At 30.5% G+C, this 16233-nt stretch overlaps 1 protein-coding gene and 1 long non-coding RNA gene across 2 annotated transcripts; both read left to right on the forward strand.

Moving 5' to 3' along the window:
• Positions 1 to 6318: 6318 nt before the first annotated feature.
• On the forward strand, positions 6319 to 7244 carry LOC145316667 (uncharacterized). The gene is made up of 3 exons (XR_013878643.1): positions 6319 to 6415; positions 6679 to 6783; positions 7196 to 7244. It is a non-coding gene; the product is annotated as an uncharacterized LOC145316667 (long non-coding RNA).
• Positions 7245 to 7408: 164 nt separating this feature from the next.
• LOC145316656 (phenoloxidase-activating factor 2-like) lies at positions 7409 to 16233 on the forward strand. Its single transcript, XM_080157326.1, has 15 exons — positions 7409 to 7550; positions 8044 to 8148; positions 8898 to 8928; positions 9517 to 9559; positions 10140 to 10239; positions 10675 to 10774; positions 10857 to 10907; positions 11467 to 11516; positions 12740 to 12810; positions 12976 to 13024; positions 13283 to 13385; positions 13906 to 13954; positions 14704 to 14742; positions 14969 to 14994; positions 15692 to 16233. The coding sequence occupies exons 2-15, from the start codon at positions 8141 to 8143 to the stop codon at positions 15755 to 15757; spliced, it is 786 nt and encodes a 261-aa protein (XP_080013452.1). The 5' UTR covers positions 7409 to 7550; positions 8044 to 8140; the 3' UTR covers positions 15758 to 16233.

Consider the following 16233-nt stretch of genomic DNA (forward strand, 5'->3'; position numbering starts at 1 on the left):
CCTTAGGCCGCCTTAGGGTCCGAGTTATTAGAAAATACAGAGGGACATTTCAAATTATAGAGTAGCTTCTCTACTAAAAAATATTTTAGCAGGAAATCTTACATGAACTTTATATGTCTGTCTGGTACACAATCAGAATTATGATTTACTTTAAAATAAAAATAGAAAGCAAATTTGTCTGTGAGGATTTCGCTGACTAAAAAGCATCATATATTCAATTATCTTTGTCAGTCAGTCCGTCCATTATGCTAAAGTTTTAGTAATTAGATTTTATGGTTTTAGAGATGTATGTTTAAAGTTTACTGTATATATTTCTATTGAAATCTAATGTTTTAACCACATTGTCTATCTTATTAGATTTTTATTAACTTCACAAATTTATGGATGTTATCATATGTTTCTTTGTACTCTAATTGAAATGTCTTTCTGTCAGTAAGAAACCGTAAAGGAGTAAACGTGAATTTCTCTTCAGTTATTAAAAAAAATTTCTTTTTTAAATATATTAAAATTATTAAAATAGTGGGGTCAACTATCCCCCCCCCCAAAAAAAAAAAAATTCCCCCCCCCAAAATTAAATTTTTTTTTTTAAAATCTAAAATACGAAAAATTGGTTTGATTAAACCTCTTGAGGCGAAGCTGCAAGTTTATAAAATATGGAAGTGTATTTTCAATGCTTGATATGTACTCGATATGGGAAAGCACCCTAAACCTCACTTGCTTAATTATTATTAAATATATTTTTTACGCGCAGCACCTCTATAATTAAAAATGTCCGTCTGAGGGTAAAACATAATTCTTCATCTGCTTTAGACGGCTTTAATTTTAAATTAAAAATGAATTTTTTTCCCTTTATATGCCGTCGGTCTGTCAGTATATCTTTTAGTATTTCCAGGGAGGACTTTAGTATCTTATCTTCTATTCAAGTTTTGTATGATTTACAACATACAACAATAATTAACTAATAAAAATATTTTTATTTGTAAATATGTTGTCAATTTGATTTCAATGTCTCATTCTTAATATCTAATCTACTTAACTGATTGGGTTCTCTATTTTATATAAACTTAACATCGGTCCCGTGATGGTTTTAGGCTATTTAATTTTTAGATTTAAGTCTTGGGATGGGTTTAAGCTTTTTTTCTAGTCCGTATATAATAAAGGAGATAAAATCAACCTTATTCGACGTTCACTCAAAGCCCAAAAATAATGGACTTAAAAGTGTATTAAACTGTATATAAGACATTTGCGAATATATTGATACCATTAATTTGCCTCTTAGATAGAAAAAAGTATGTTTTTTTAATATTTTTCTCTTGCTACAAATCAAATTTCAAATTTGAGTCACCAAAAATGCTAAACTAATTTTTACTCTAGAAGAATCAATTTTTGGAGTTAGAAAGTGCTTAATACCTCATTTTAATCGCCTGGCATTGCTTTATAATATACAGGTAATGACTTGGTTTTTTATGGAACAGCTGACTAAAAAATCGAGGTTTTGTGATAAACCTACTTTTGTTGTTGCTCCATAAATGATATTTTTTTCCCCAATTTTTTTGGCTGTAAAAAAGCTTTATATATTCATATAATATCCACCTGTATTTGACTTTTGATATTTTATTTATAACATCACCAGAGGGAATTGAATTTTGGAAAAAAAATATCAATTTATATTTTACACTGCTATGCATTGTTCTTGTTCTTGTTTCTAAAAAAAATTTATATTATTAAAAAGAGAATTATTTAACGCTTCTATAGGTATGTTTATCATTTTTCTAGGCTAAATATAACTATAATTACACCATTTTAAAGTTAGACATCATAACATATTAACACAATTATTGAATCGGTCTGTATTATTAAGCTGGCAACTCTTAAAACAGCTGCATTTCATTATCCTTTTATATAAAGTAGTAATCTTTTTTGTCTTCAGCTTAAGATTTCGACCATTACAGTACCTATTGAGTTCTGTGTTTTATGGATGCTTCTTATAGGACCCTGGATAGTTTTGGAATTTTGAAAAAAATATCAATTTATATTTTACACTGCCATGCATTGTTCTCGTTCTTGTTTCTAAAAAATATTTTTATAATTAAAAAGAGAATTATTTAATGCTTCTATAGGTATGTTAATCATTTTTCTAGTCTAAATATAACTATAATTTCAGCATTTTTTAAACATCATTATATTCAAGTTATTATAATTTTTAAATAAAATATCAATATCAAGAACTATTGGAACAATTTTTACCATGCAAAACAAGGTGTTATAAAGTTTAGGATCCCTCACAATATCTATCTGTCTGTCTATAATGCATTACACATGTAATGCTAATAGAGAGGATGCTATAAGAGTGCTCTTATAATGTGAACTTCTCATAATTGAATGGGCTTCCTGAAACCAGAGACCATAAAGTTGGCCTAGTCACTTCAAGGGGGAGTGCAGGAGTATCCAGGGGGAGGTGCTTGTAAAAGGGTAATTTTTTTTAGGGATGGGGGTAATCACCCCCCGTAATATATTATGGGGGGTATAAAACCAGCCTTTTAATTTTTTTTTAATAGGAGTAAAGAAAATCCTTAAAACTTACAAATCTAGGAATCAAACTAGCACCCCAACCAAATGTAGGAGTGGAAAAACATTGGAGGGACAAATGCTTGAGTCCCAAACGTCAGAGTGGAACAAACGCAGGAGTGGGACAAACGTTGGAGTGGACAAACGCAGGATTTTTGGGACAAATATCGGAGTGGACAAACACAGGAGTCCCAAACTTTTTTTTCAATTTTGAATTTTTTTTATACAAACACAGCCCCCCCTACCTTCGTCCCGTTACTTTTCTTAGTTAGGTTAGGTTAGGATATAGGCTAGGGGGCTGAGCGCTGCAGCCATAGTCATTATTTTGTAGACAAGGGTATACAAAATTTCAAAATTGTAATATTATTAAAATAGTAGACACTCCTAGGTTTTATTTAAGCAATGTCCACTCCAATGTTTTCCACTCCAACGTTTGTCCACCTTGATGTTTGTCCACTCTGACGTTTGTCCCATTCTTACGTTTGTCCACTCCGATGTTTGGGACTCCTGCATTTGTCCACTCCGACATTTGGGACTCCTATGTTTGAGGTAGAACCCCAATAAGTAAATCTCAATAAAACTTGATTAAATTATGCAAAATATCAAAGTATTCAATCCCTGAATTTCAACCATCTAACTTGAATAGGAGTAGAGAAAATCATGAAAACTTGAAATGTAGGAATTGATATAGCCCACCCCAGGTTTTTGGCAAATCCTAATGAAACTTGATAAAAAATATGGAGTATTGATAGAGAGAGAGAGAATATTCAATCCATGAAAATTTCAGCCTTCTGTCTTTTAAAGAAGCCGAGAAAATATCGTTTTCCCCTTTCTGTCTCAGACAGACAGACATACTAATGAACATACATACAGATGAATGGACAGACAATGGACAGCCAAATATTTTGAATTATAGAGTAGTTTCACTTCTAAAAAACTAAATAGGATAATTGTTGTACACAAATTGATTTCAGTATGTTTTAAATGAGCTTACTTAATCAAGAACGTCCAAGCTTTTTGATTTGGGAAGAAGGGGGGGGGGAATTGAAATATCTAAATTTGGGCATCCCCATGTTCATTTTGTAGGGTAATCTTTATATAATAGAGGCAAGGACGTCAAAGCTTTTTATATTTTTTTTTTGGGGGGGGAAGGGGAAGATTAAAAATTATGGGGTTGCCCCAAATTAATTAATAACCCTTAACCCCCTAACCCCCCCCCCCCCCACCGGGACATCCCTTTACATAAAGTAATGATTATAAAGTTGCTAAGTACCTTACTGCTACAAAAATCATCTTCCAACATTTAGGATTAATTCTAACACGCCTGAATTAACAAAAAGAGCTAACCATGGCGTGGATATACACATCCTAATTGTAAAAATGTTTTGCTTTTTAAAATTGTAAATCAATTATTCAGGAATCGTTTTACTTTGTTTATTTACTAGCAGCTGCGCTCCAAGCATCTAGGAGCTCTGTAATTAAAGGAGTAAGGAAATTAGTAAAATAGCCTTATACTTTACCAAAATCTTCTACAGACAAAAAAGCTTTATATAATATGTATTAATTTGTAAAACTGCAAATGATAAAATATGACCTATTTTTTTCTCTTTAAAGATTCTCTTCAAACACCTCCCCCTTTTTATATAAAGATGCTAATTCCCCCCCAACCCTAAGAGGATATAAGCGGTAAAAAACCCCGCAGGGGGCACAATTTTCTAACACTTCTTTCTTATTTAGTCTTTTAAAAGGATTCAAAATGCATTGACATAGATATATATATTTTTTAACTCTTATTTTATACATCTTAATTGGAACTGATGATCTATTTTTATAGAGAAACATATGTATTCCATCAATAAAAATTAAGTGTGTTTATACATATAATAATTACTATATATAATAGGATAATGAAATGCAGCTGTTTTAAGGGTTGCCAGCCTAATAATACAGACCAATTCAATAATTGTGTTAATATGTTAAGATGTCTTTCTTTAAAATGGTGTAATTATAGTTATATTTAGCCTAGAAAAATGATAAACATACCTATAGAAGCGTTAAATAATTCTCTTTTTTATAATATAAATTTTTTTTAGAAACAAGAACAAGAACAATGCATAGCAGTGTAAAATATAAATTGATATTTTTTTTCCAAAATTCAATTCCCTCTGGTGATGTTATAAATAAAATATCAAAAGTCAAATTTAGGTGGATGTTATATGAATATATAAAGCTTCTTTACAGCCAAAAAAATTGGGAAAAAAAATATCATTTATGGAGCAACAACAAAAGTAGGTTTATCACAAAACCTTGATATTTTAGTCAGCTGTTCTATAAACAACCAAGTCATTACCTGTATATTATAAAGCAATGCCAGGCGATTAAAATGAGGTATTAAGCACTTTCTAACTCCAAAAATTGATTCTTCTAGAGTAAAAATTAGTTTAGCATTTTTGGTGACTCAAATTTGAAATTTGATTTGAAGCAAGAGAAAAATATTAAAAAAACATACTTTTTTCTATCTAAGAGGCAAATTAATGGTATCAATATATTCGCAAATGTCTTATATACAGTTTAATACACTTTTAAGTCCATTATTTTTGGGCTTTGAGTGAACGTCGAATAAGGTTGATTTTATCTCAAAGGGGCAAACGCTAATGATATATAAAGTTTGTTTTGTCTGAAGGTTAAAATCTCAATAACTACTAAAGCGATTGGGTTCTCAATTTTAGGTAAGCTTCAAATAGGTCCCATGAGGGCATTAGGCTATTTCATTTTTAGATGGTTTTAAGCTATTTTTTTTATCCTGTTTCTGCCCCTTTAATTACAGAGCCCCTGGATGCTAGGTATGCATCCGCTAGGTATGCATTTTTTTTATTCAGAATTAGAAATATGGATTTTGTTAAAATTTCCCTGACAATTCCTATGCCCTTATTTTTTTTTTTTTTTTTGGGGGGGGGGCGGGGGGTTCACTGTATATTCACAGGGGAAATATTAGAAAATAAATATAAATATATTAACTTGCACATAAAGATTACTTCAAGTTCAACTACTTTTTAGAATTTCTCTCCGGCTGATTTTAGTTATTTATATTATAATAAAAGCCTTTGATACTATGAACGTAATAACATTCTACCTTAGCGTTTTCTTTTTTTTAAACCTCTCTCTCACACTTGCTTTTTCTTATATTTTTTTTTTGATTTCTTTATTTGATCTTCAGATACGTATTTATAATAATGCTTTTTTCATTCTTTCAAAAATGCAATTTGAATTATGGAATTTATTTTCCATTATATATTTTTTTATATATTCGTCACGAAAGGGTTAAAATGTTTTTGATTTTTGTTTGTAAATCTGAACACATTAAAAGTGGCGCTAGAATCAATTTATTTTAAAACTAAGTTTTCTTAAATTTACTATATCATGAATTTATATTTTCTGTTTTAAGAATAGTAATTAAATACTTCAACATTATGTAAATAGCAACATGAAATAAAAAAGATGAATTTATTCTTAATAAAGTAAAATATTAAGTCTTATCGTTCTGGGCAATGAGAGTTTATTATGGATTATTGGAGCACTATGAGTTTTAAACATTTATCCCTTGGAAGACTTGAGCTCATATATAGACATTTATTTCCTATATAGATCTGACATGGATCTTGAAGCAATAATGCAGGCTGTTTTGTAAATGTTAAAAATTGGAAGAATCTATTAAATAAAAGTTATCGCAAATATACTTAGTAAATAACCAAATATTTCAGATAAAAATGTTAAAATGTCAGTTATTTGTAATAGCATGGTTAATTCAAAGTTGTGCCCTGCAACAAAACAACAAAGGAAACCGAAGGTTTTTTACATTCAGTTAATTTGCACCTAAACCATTGTCTACATACATTTTTAAAAACTGAAATATTGTTGCTTTCACTAAAAACTTAGTGCCCTAACCCTGTACCCAATAAAGCCTAACATAACCTGTAATGCACAAACAAACGAAAAACTACCCTGTTCCTTATTTTTTTTGTTTTAAAATATGGGCCTCCCTTTATATTTGTGCTAGTCAAGACACCGCCAAAATGGTAAATTTTATACGACATTTTTCTTCTTTTTTAGATTTTGTTCTGATTTTGGTGATATTGGATTCAGATGTTTGAAGAATTGTGACCAAAGTTACTTGATAAGTGTCCTGGAAGCAGATATTTCTGCGCAGAAAAGAAGGTATGAAAATCATGCAGTAGAAAGTCCTTCCTTGGAGCAGCTTATATCGACTATAAAAAAATACGTCATACAATACAAATGACCAAAGATAGGCCAGTATACATTTTACCATTGGTCAATAGAGTGTATTCTGGCCTATCATTGGTCATTTGTTTTGCATGACGTTATTTTAATGGGCACTATAAGCTGCTTCATAATAATTACAAAAATTCTGACCTAACACTATTTAGATATATAATTACATTATAATGAATTTTTTTTACTAATTACATTTTCAGTTATCTTATCTGTTCCAATATACTTTTTAGGGGCCTGTGATTTCTATAATAGCCTCTCAAATCCCCACAGGCTACCAATCCGATATAGCGGCTTGAACCTGAGTTGAAATATAATATACATACATATTTTCTAGTGAAATTGCTGCTGGTAGAAAAGCAGAATGTGAAAATAAGAACCAAAAATGTTGCTTGATAGGAAAATTCAATTTTAGGATGTTTAAGTTATTTTTAGAAAAGGAAATATAATTACTAACTAGTGGCTTTGCAAATATAGACTTCGCTTTTACATTTCTATTAATCGCTTTACAATACGTTTTACATCAAAAATTTTGCTAACTACCGACTAAGGACGTCCAAGCTTATTTTTAGAAATAACACACACTTGGTCGTTCCTACAATTCAATTGATTTTACATGTTCTTATGTAAATAAATAAAACTTAAATCATCTTAAGATTGGATTTGATTTGGCTGTATTATATAGACATTAGGTACGTGCTTATTTTCATAATAACAATCATATTCTATATATTACTTTGACCGTTTGAACGTACTTCATATTGATATACCCCAATATATAGATACTAGCGGCTGCACCCCTACCATCTAGGGGCTCTGTATTTCAAGAGCTAGGAAATGGCAAAATATGGCCTAAAACCAACCCAAGACATAAATCTTGAAATAAGATAATAAAATGAGAGCTAAATCGGTTCAGCGGTTAGTGAGATCCTTCGTTACAGAGAAAAATAGCTTATTACTTAATATAATAGGATATGAGAGTTATTTATTAAAAAGATTGCAAATTAAATTTTCCATGCTTAATGTTAAATAGAATGTATAATATGACTTAAAATCTTTACTAATTGTACTTAGTATTGCTCTATACCAGCTCTATGATATTCATTGTAATTTTTGCAAAACTAAATTTAGAATACAGTTTTTTTATTATAGTTTTTATAACTAATCTCTTTTTATTTATGATAGTCTCGACAAATGTGGCCAACGAAACCAAGGATATGACTCCATCAAAGGTGGGGAAGATAGTGGCTTAGCAGAGAAGGGAGAGTGGCCACATGTCTGCATGGTTGTAGGAGAGCAAAATATTAATTTTATACAAATAAGTAAAAGACACATTTGACACAATTAAATTAAAACTTAGATATATTTTGTGGTTGTAGTATTGAGACAAAGACCAAATTGTATCAAAAATAATCCATGTGACGTCATAAAAATGAGGGATGATCCATCTTTTTTTAGAGGTTTTCTTTCCCACTTCCTCTCTCATCTCTCTCATTTTAATGAAGTCACATGGATCATTTTTGACACAATTTGGTCTTTGTTTAGTAATGAGTTTTTAATTTATGTTGTTTAGACTTAATACTAATGTGCGATAACACAAAACAGGATTAAATCTAGGAGATGTGATGATGACAATTAATTTTAAATTAAAGCTAACTTTTATTCTCTATTCCATTAAAAAAAAAAAATATATATGCAGTTTTAAAAATCTTAATTTCCTAGAGAGGAGTAAAATATGACACATGAATTAGAGTTAGATAAAAATAAGGAAGCTCTTTTTTATAGTGTCTATAAAAAAAGGGAAAAACTTTCGGCCGTAGTAAATGACGTCTTTTAAGATACTTCAGAAAAATTTTTAATATTTATCCCCCTTTTTTATAGGCACTATAAAGAGCTTTCAAAATAAGTAACATATTGTTAGAAATACGTTTCAATATCTAATGATTAATAATATCTCTCCGTATCTTACCTAAATTACCTGTAAGCACTTTTGAACAACATTGTTTGAATAATAATAATAATAAATTAATATTTTCTAAAGAATACTATCCAAATGGAACATCTCAATACAGGAAAAACAATTTTACTGACCATGTTATAATGTAAAAGTAAAATAAACTCAGGATGATTAAGAGACTCGAAAAATGGCTAAAAAAATAAGCCGTTTGACGTCATAAAATGGAAGAGATAATAGGAGAAGTGGGAATGGTAACCCCTTAAAAAAAGATGGATCTATTGACGTCACACGGTTAATTTTTTCAGCCACTTTGTCGAGTCTCGTTGATTAAATTAAGAGTGAAACTCATAAATATTTTAAATAATAAATTGAAGTCACTTACCAGTTACCTTTTAATGCTTTAAAAAATAGGTCAATAAGTTTTCTTATACATCATCAAGAAGTAAATAAAGCATCTTATAGTGCCTAATAAAAATGACGTCATACATTACAAATTACCAATGATAGGCCAGTAGACATTTTACCATTGGTTAATTAAAATGTATACTATTAAAATGGGTGAGTGGGCACTTACTAGTTTTAAAATTCTTTTACTATCATTCTCTCTTCAATATAAACCTGCATTTTCGGTATAGTGTTACAGAATGACCGACCAACAGATATTTTTATTTCTAAGAATTTTTCATTAAAATTGTTTTGATAGGCATCCTGCTTCACTTGTGGGTCCAAATGTGTTAATATCAGGTATAAATGAACCAGGAGGCACGAAGATAGAGTCAGTCAAGCAACAAAATTGACTTACTTAGTCCAACTACAGAAATATCTTTATTTAAATTAATAAAAGCTTACTAAATGCTTTTACAGTTGGGTGCAATTGAATGGATAGTTTAACTTTTTAAAATTACTTAGGTCCTTTCACTTGAACCTATTTTTCGACCCTTCGAAGGCTCTAACAACGGGAGGTCCTATCTATACAAGGTACTTTTTTTGCAGCTGCAGATGATCCATAAAATATATAAATTGCTGCTGTAGTTGCTATGGCCTGTTTAAACAGGCATCATATTTCGACTGCGGTTGCGGATACCTAGTTATATACTATATCTCTGACTAATAAAAGTCATTTTTTGCGTATTTTTCGTAAAGTTAAGTGTTAGGGTTTAGTCAAATACGCTTTTAAAGTCAAACTGTTCTTAATTATGAACATTTCATACATATAATTTTGGTCAAAATTAAAAATAGTTTGACTTAATGAGCGCATTTGAGTAAACGCTAACACATATCTTTATGGAAAATGCGCGAAAGAAATGACCTTCTTTATAAACAGGTGGTAGCAGATACAGTGTTAGCGAGGATGCAGCTGATAATCTTGGCAGCTACAGAATTAGATGTGGAACTTGGAGACGAGAAGAAAACCCTGAGGAGAGGTAACTATAATGTATTATAATTTGAAGAAAATATGAAAACTATAAAATAGAATCGTACAATAGGACTTACAAAGTCAGATGCATAATAGATGCTCATTAGTTTGCAGAATATTCACAAGATATATCAAATTCATTTTTCATGTAGCATACAATTAAATCACATTTTCCAGTAATGATATTATAGTTTATAATGCTTACTGGTTAGGTAAATCTTCTTTCTCTTATAGCAGCCACTTAAAATTTATTCCTTTTATATTCCTATGGAGAGAAAGATGCTTCAGCGGTTGACAGGGGTTAAAGAGTATGTTGGCAACTAACGGATACCTTTAATCATAAATTTAGAGATGTTAGAATCAGCATATTGATTTCAAACCAAGCATGAAATTCTGTGTGTGTCCTGATTGTTCACTATTGCAATGTTGATTGTGTTTTTAGTGATTATCAAGAAGTAGAGATAGAAAAATTGATAGAGCATCCAGAATTTGACAGAAACAACAGACACAATGATTATTCCATTATCCTTACCAAGACTAAGGTGATTATTGTATTCCATATTTAACTGTAATAAACATGACCTAACATTTATTTTGTATTAAATTTTGGATGCTTTGTTTTAGTTTTTATACACCAACAGTATATTACCAGTTTGTTTGCCAAGTGAAAATCAGGTACAGTTTTACACAATATAATACTATAATACAAAGTAGAACGATGTCTGTCTTTTTTTAGCTTAAGATCTCTGATCAACCCACCTTCCCCCCCTCAAAAAAATCCTCCCCTATATAACATTTTTATTTCTTATTTTTGTAAACAAAAAAATTAAGGGGGGATAGGGGATCCCCCAACGCACCATGGGACAAAGCATCCGGGGAAAAAAGCTCCCACCACAAATTTTGTTTCCTGGGTTTAATTTTGCCATAGAGTAAATTTGCCAAGAAAATTTTTGATAATATATTTAAAGCTTTAAGAACGATTCTATATAGGAGGTTGACTTCCCATTACTTTTTGGGGCGAATCAGCCGCCTACCCAAATTTTTAATTTATTTAATTTTTTGAAATAGGATGAAGTTTTTCTAGAGGCGATTTCTCTTATGAGTTAAAACAGTTATAAACCTTCCCTATATTACATGATCAGATATATTTGTTTTAAGTTTTGCTTCTTTTAAAAGTAGATCACAGCAATCAATCAATATTAAATAGATACAATATAATTTATGTTTTTTTTAGGATTTATCTTTTTATACAGATTGTTACGCTATGGGATGGGGTGTAAAAGAGTAAGTTGTGTTTTTTGTAGCATTTTTAAAATCTATTTATTAAATGTTTTTGTTTTACATTTATTGAATGTTTCAAAATAAAAGGTATTTGTATCAGTTTCAAAATTTCATTCTCATATAAACGACCCCTTAAATAGAGGATGTAAATATTCATTAATTTCCCTGAGGTAGTCATTTATTTCCCGGAGGTAGTCATTTTTTCCCCGGAGGTAACATTTTTATGCTTAAATAACTCATTCAAATCTGTACTGCCTCTATCTGAAACATTTATCTCCTTTTTTTCTATCCCTCTGTCTCCTCTCTCTCTCTCTCTCTCTCTCTCTCTCTCTCTCTCTCTCTCTCTCTCTCTCTCTCTCTCTCTCTGTTTCTCATTATGTTTATGCTCTTATCTTTAGCTAATCATTTAAAGATCTCCAGGCCAGAGCTTGGCAGCCGCGCTTCAAGAAGCCTGCAAGAAATACCACGCTTTAACTGCTGAAAGACTGCCACAAGTAGACCAAATACCCCAAATTTGAAGCCTTTAGCTTCTATAACAAAAAAGTTCTAGGCATTTTAAAATGACATTTTATATACAATGAAAATTTTGAAAGAATTGCAATGCTCATGTTGAAAACTTTGAAATTAAACTACGTGGCCTAGAAACAAAATTATAAGCTTATTTTTGTCATAAATTTAGGTTTCCAGTAACTAATTATATTTTTACAATAAAAATACCCATTTTTATAGTCAAAATCATTAAAAAAAATTAAGTTTAACTTGCATTGTACCGAGTGTACTGTAGCCAATCAGAAGGCTGAATCAGCTTAACAACCAATCACAGCTGAGCTTGTATTAGTTTACCCCATTGTTTCCGCTATGATTTTTGTTTAAAAATGCAATTTGAATCGAATTTTTTTCATAGATTTTGACTATGAAATGTGGTGTTTTTATTGTAAAAATGTAATCAGTTACCGGCAATCTAAGTTTCTGACAAAGATAAGGTTATAATTTTGTGTCTAGGCGACGTAATTTAATATTGTTTTTTCTTTTATGAGCAATGGAAATCTTTCAAAAATTTCATTGTACATAAAATGCTATTTTGAAATGACTAGAACTTTTTTTGTTATTGAAGCTGAGAGCTTTAAATTTGGGGTATTGGGTCTACTTGTGGCAGTCTTTCAGCAGCTAAAGCGTGGTATTTCTTGCAGGCGTCCTTTAAACGTAATGGTCCTTACTTTTTTTAGGTTATATGCGACAGAATTATCCGAGATCATGAAAAGTATGCGGGTGCAACTTGTGGACAGAGATACTTGTCAGGAATTATTCATTACAATTATTTATGTATACATAATTTATTGGCTTTGAAATTAGTACAAAGTGTGTCTCGAATTCTTTAAACTTTTTAAGTTGCCCTTTCCTGGTGCACAGACAATGTAAAAATTTAGTTTTTAAATATTGTTATGGAAATGAATTTTATGATAGGAGGAGTTAAAAAAATCAAAACTAACTAATTTTTTCATATTACATAAGTAAGTTGTTTTACACTTAGGTTTAGGAACAACAGACAAACAAAAACATATATGCGATGCTCATCGTTCTTTAAAAACTACAAATCATTTCAGAAGTCTTAGCCATTTTTCATCCATTTATTGTAGCTTTATATAAAACTTGGGCCTTGATTAGGTCTTATGTATGATTTTAAATAACTATGTAATATCAGGACATGGATGGAGCTCGTACCAAATTTATTCCTATGGCTGTATTTAAACCCTAGATGTAATATTTAGAAATTTTATCTGTGGGAAAATAGAAGAAGATTACAACAGCTGTAAAGGGGATGGTGGTGGTCCCTTGGTCTGTAGGCATCCGGATTCTGGTAGATACGTCCAGGTAAAGATAGATAAAAATGTTTCCTAGTATGAAGACATTCTCTTTCTGGTAGACACGTCCAGGTATTAGTCCCTTTCGTGACAATGCTTCTTAATGGGCATTTTGTCGTACTTTCACAATGGCATTTGATAGGTTATTTTAGTTTTAGGTTATATTGCCCCGCAGGGTTAAGCAATTGGCTCCGCAGGGTTAAAACCCCCCACAAAGGCCAGAAATAGGTGAAAAGCTACTGTGAGGCGTTGCCATTTCAGGGACTATACCCATAAATAAATAAAGATATTTTTCTAGTTATTATCTTGTTTCTGGTAGATACATTTTCAAGATTATATCCCAGTACAATTACACACAGATTACATAATATAATTTACAGGAATACTGTTTCTTAATTTTTTATAACTAAATAATAAAAGATTAAACACAAGGATGAAAGTGGTCCAAATATATAAACCTTGCATGAAACATTTTATTTTTTTTTAGGTAAAAAGATTAAAGTTATAATATTATGTATATTTATTTTTAGATTGGAATTATTTCTTGGGGAGTAGATTGTGGACATCAATTTTATCCAGGTAACAATAAAAAAAATGACAACGTCCATAAAAGCGAAGCTATAAAATCAAACAATATTACAAACGAACACTTACTCATGTGTAGAGTGTCAGAACTTAATGAGCAGAATTCAATTCATAAGTTTAAACAATTTTGCATGTAGATTTATTGCAGTAAACTATTTTTAAGGACATACATATATTTTTGACTTGATTACAGAATTGCTTTTCGTATATCATTGTGCCAAGTTGTCCTAGTAATCATTATTCTAAAATAGATGAATAGAATAATTCTATCACATACAAATTAACTTGTTTTAAATGGACCTGATTTTTAGAGTTACTAAAGCGTAACCTAACAAGTATTCTAACAAGTTTGAAAACGATGTAACATTCTATCATACCTATATTATTGATAAAGGCTATCCGTTGCAAGCTAACGGAGGTACGGACTTACTCTACTTACATCCTGCCATCTTTCGGGGGTAGCTGTCTATAGTGCCCTAGCAAAATGGGGATAGATGTCAGTGCTTTTGGCCTACCTATACATTGACGTCATCAGGAAATTCCCTGAACCCCATCTCTTTTCTAGGGGGTTTCTTTTCCCCTTCCCTTTCTCTTTCCCTCAACTATGACGTCAATAGAAAAGGTAGGCCAAAAGCGATGATATTTATCCCCATTTTCCTAGGTTACTAAACACTTCTACCCTTCGGAGTAATTATTTAGCCTTTGTATGTTTTAAACTTTTTAACCTTCAAATCTTTTTTTAGATGCATATTCTTATCTTCCACCTGTTGTTTGCTGGATTTGTAAGTATTATATTTTTAGCACCATCTATCCATAAGCATTTGGATACAGTTAAAACATCTTCAGTAAAATAGTATAGGCTATTATAGATGTTTTTTTTTATAGAATGCTTTATTTATTTGACCTTTGACCTTTAAATAATGAAAAGATACTATTATTAAAAACATTTCGTGTATTATTTAAAAATATGAAGATATACATTATACATATTTTTTTATTGTATTTTAGTGAAAGAAATAATCAGCTATAACCAGGTATAATCAAATCATCATTAGTTTTATTATCAAGTATTTTTCTTTATGCTATATTATAGAGTAACAAAATGTTATTTGCGTAGATTTGAAGACCACGGCAACAAGCTATGCTAACTTACAATTCTACGTTGCTTATTTATATTTCTAAAAAGAGTGGACTTTAAAAATAACAAAAGGCAACTTTTTGGATCTACTGCAGTTCACGGTAAAATATTGCTGGTAACGAATATTGCTAAAAATTTATGAATTTTAAAGGCTGCTAGCTGCCAAACGGCTGAACGTACAGATCATACCCGCACACTATTTTAAGCGGCATAAGGAGGCCTACAAATAATCTGGAATAGCCAAGATCCAATGATGCACAGGGAAGGCTTCACTGAAGAAAAACCGCGTAAAATAGGTCTTTTTCGCGCATTTCTCTGCACTGCAAGATAATTATGCATTATTGATTAATGGCTATTCCAGATTATTTGTAGGCCTTTTTATGCCGCTTAAAACTATGTGCGGGCATGATCTGTACGTTCAGCCGTTTGGCAGCTAGCAGCCTTTAAAATTCATAATTTTTTTGCAATATTCGTTACCAGCAATATTTTACCGTGAACTGCAGTAGATCCAACTTTTTTGTTATCCAAACCCTTTAATTTTTATTTCAAGATTTTTTTTCTATAAAGTTTCCCTAGATCTATAAAAATTTCAGGAGAATTTTGGGAGCTATGAGCTGTTTGGAGGAAATGATTTACAGAAACAAAACTGTAGAAAATAATTGTAACCACATTAATTTTCATTACTTGTACATACTCATATAATTTTTAATGTACAGTACAGTACCAAGGACAATAATGTTCATAGATAACCCAGCACAAACAAATTAAGATAATCTTTTAAAAATCATAAAATTCCTGATAATCACGAAACCTAGTTTTAAAGAAAATATAAAAATATTAGATTTTTTTAGATAAAATGTATTGTTTACTGTCCAATAGGATATCCCAAACGGCATTAATATTTATTTAGACAAAACCAAAAAGTTAGGTAACATAAGACTGTAAAATATATTGGTCCTCAATGTTATACAAGCACGGTCTATTCTTTGGCTAAAAATTTAAGACTTTTCTTAAATTTTGGTTGTTTTGTGTTGAATTTCTAACTTTTAATATTATTTTATGTAATATATTTCATTTCTTGTATTATATTATAATGTATATGAATTTTTTATTAAATAATAATATTTAAAAAAAA

Source organism: Acartia tonsa, chromosome 1 (assembly GCF_053477335.1).
Source record: "Acartia tonsa isolate MP-2025a chromosome 1, ASM5347733v1, whole genome shotgun sequence".
NCBI lineage: Eukaryota > Metazoa > Arthropoda > Copepoda > Calanoida > Acartiidae > Acartia > Acartia tonsa.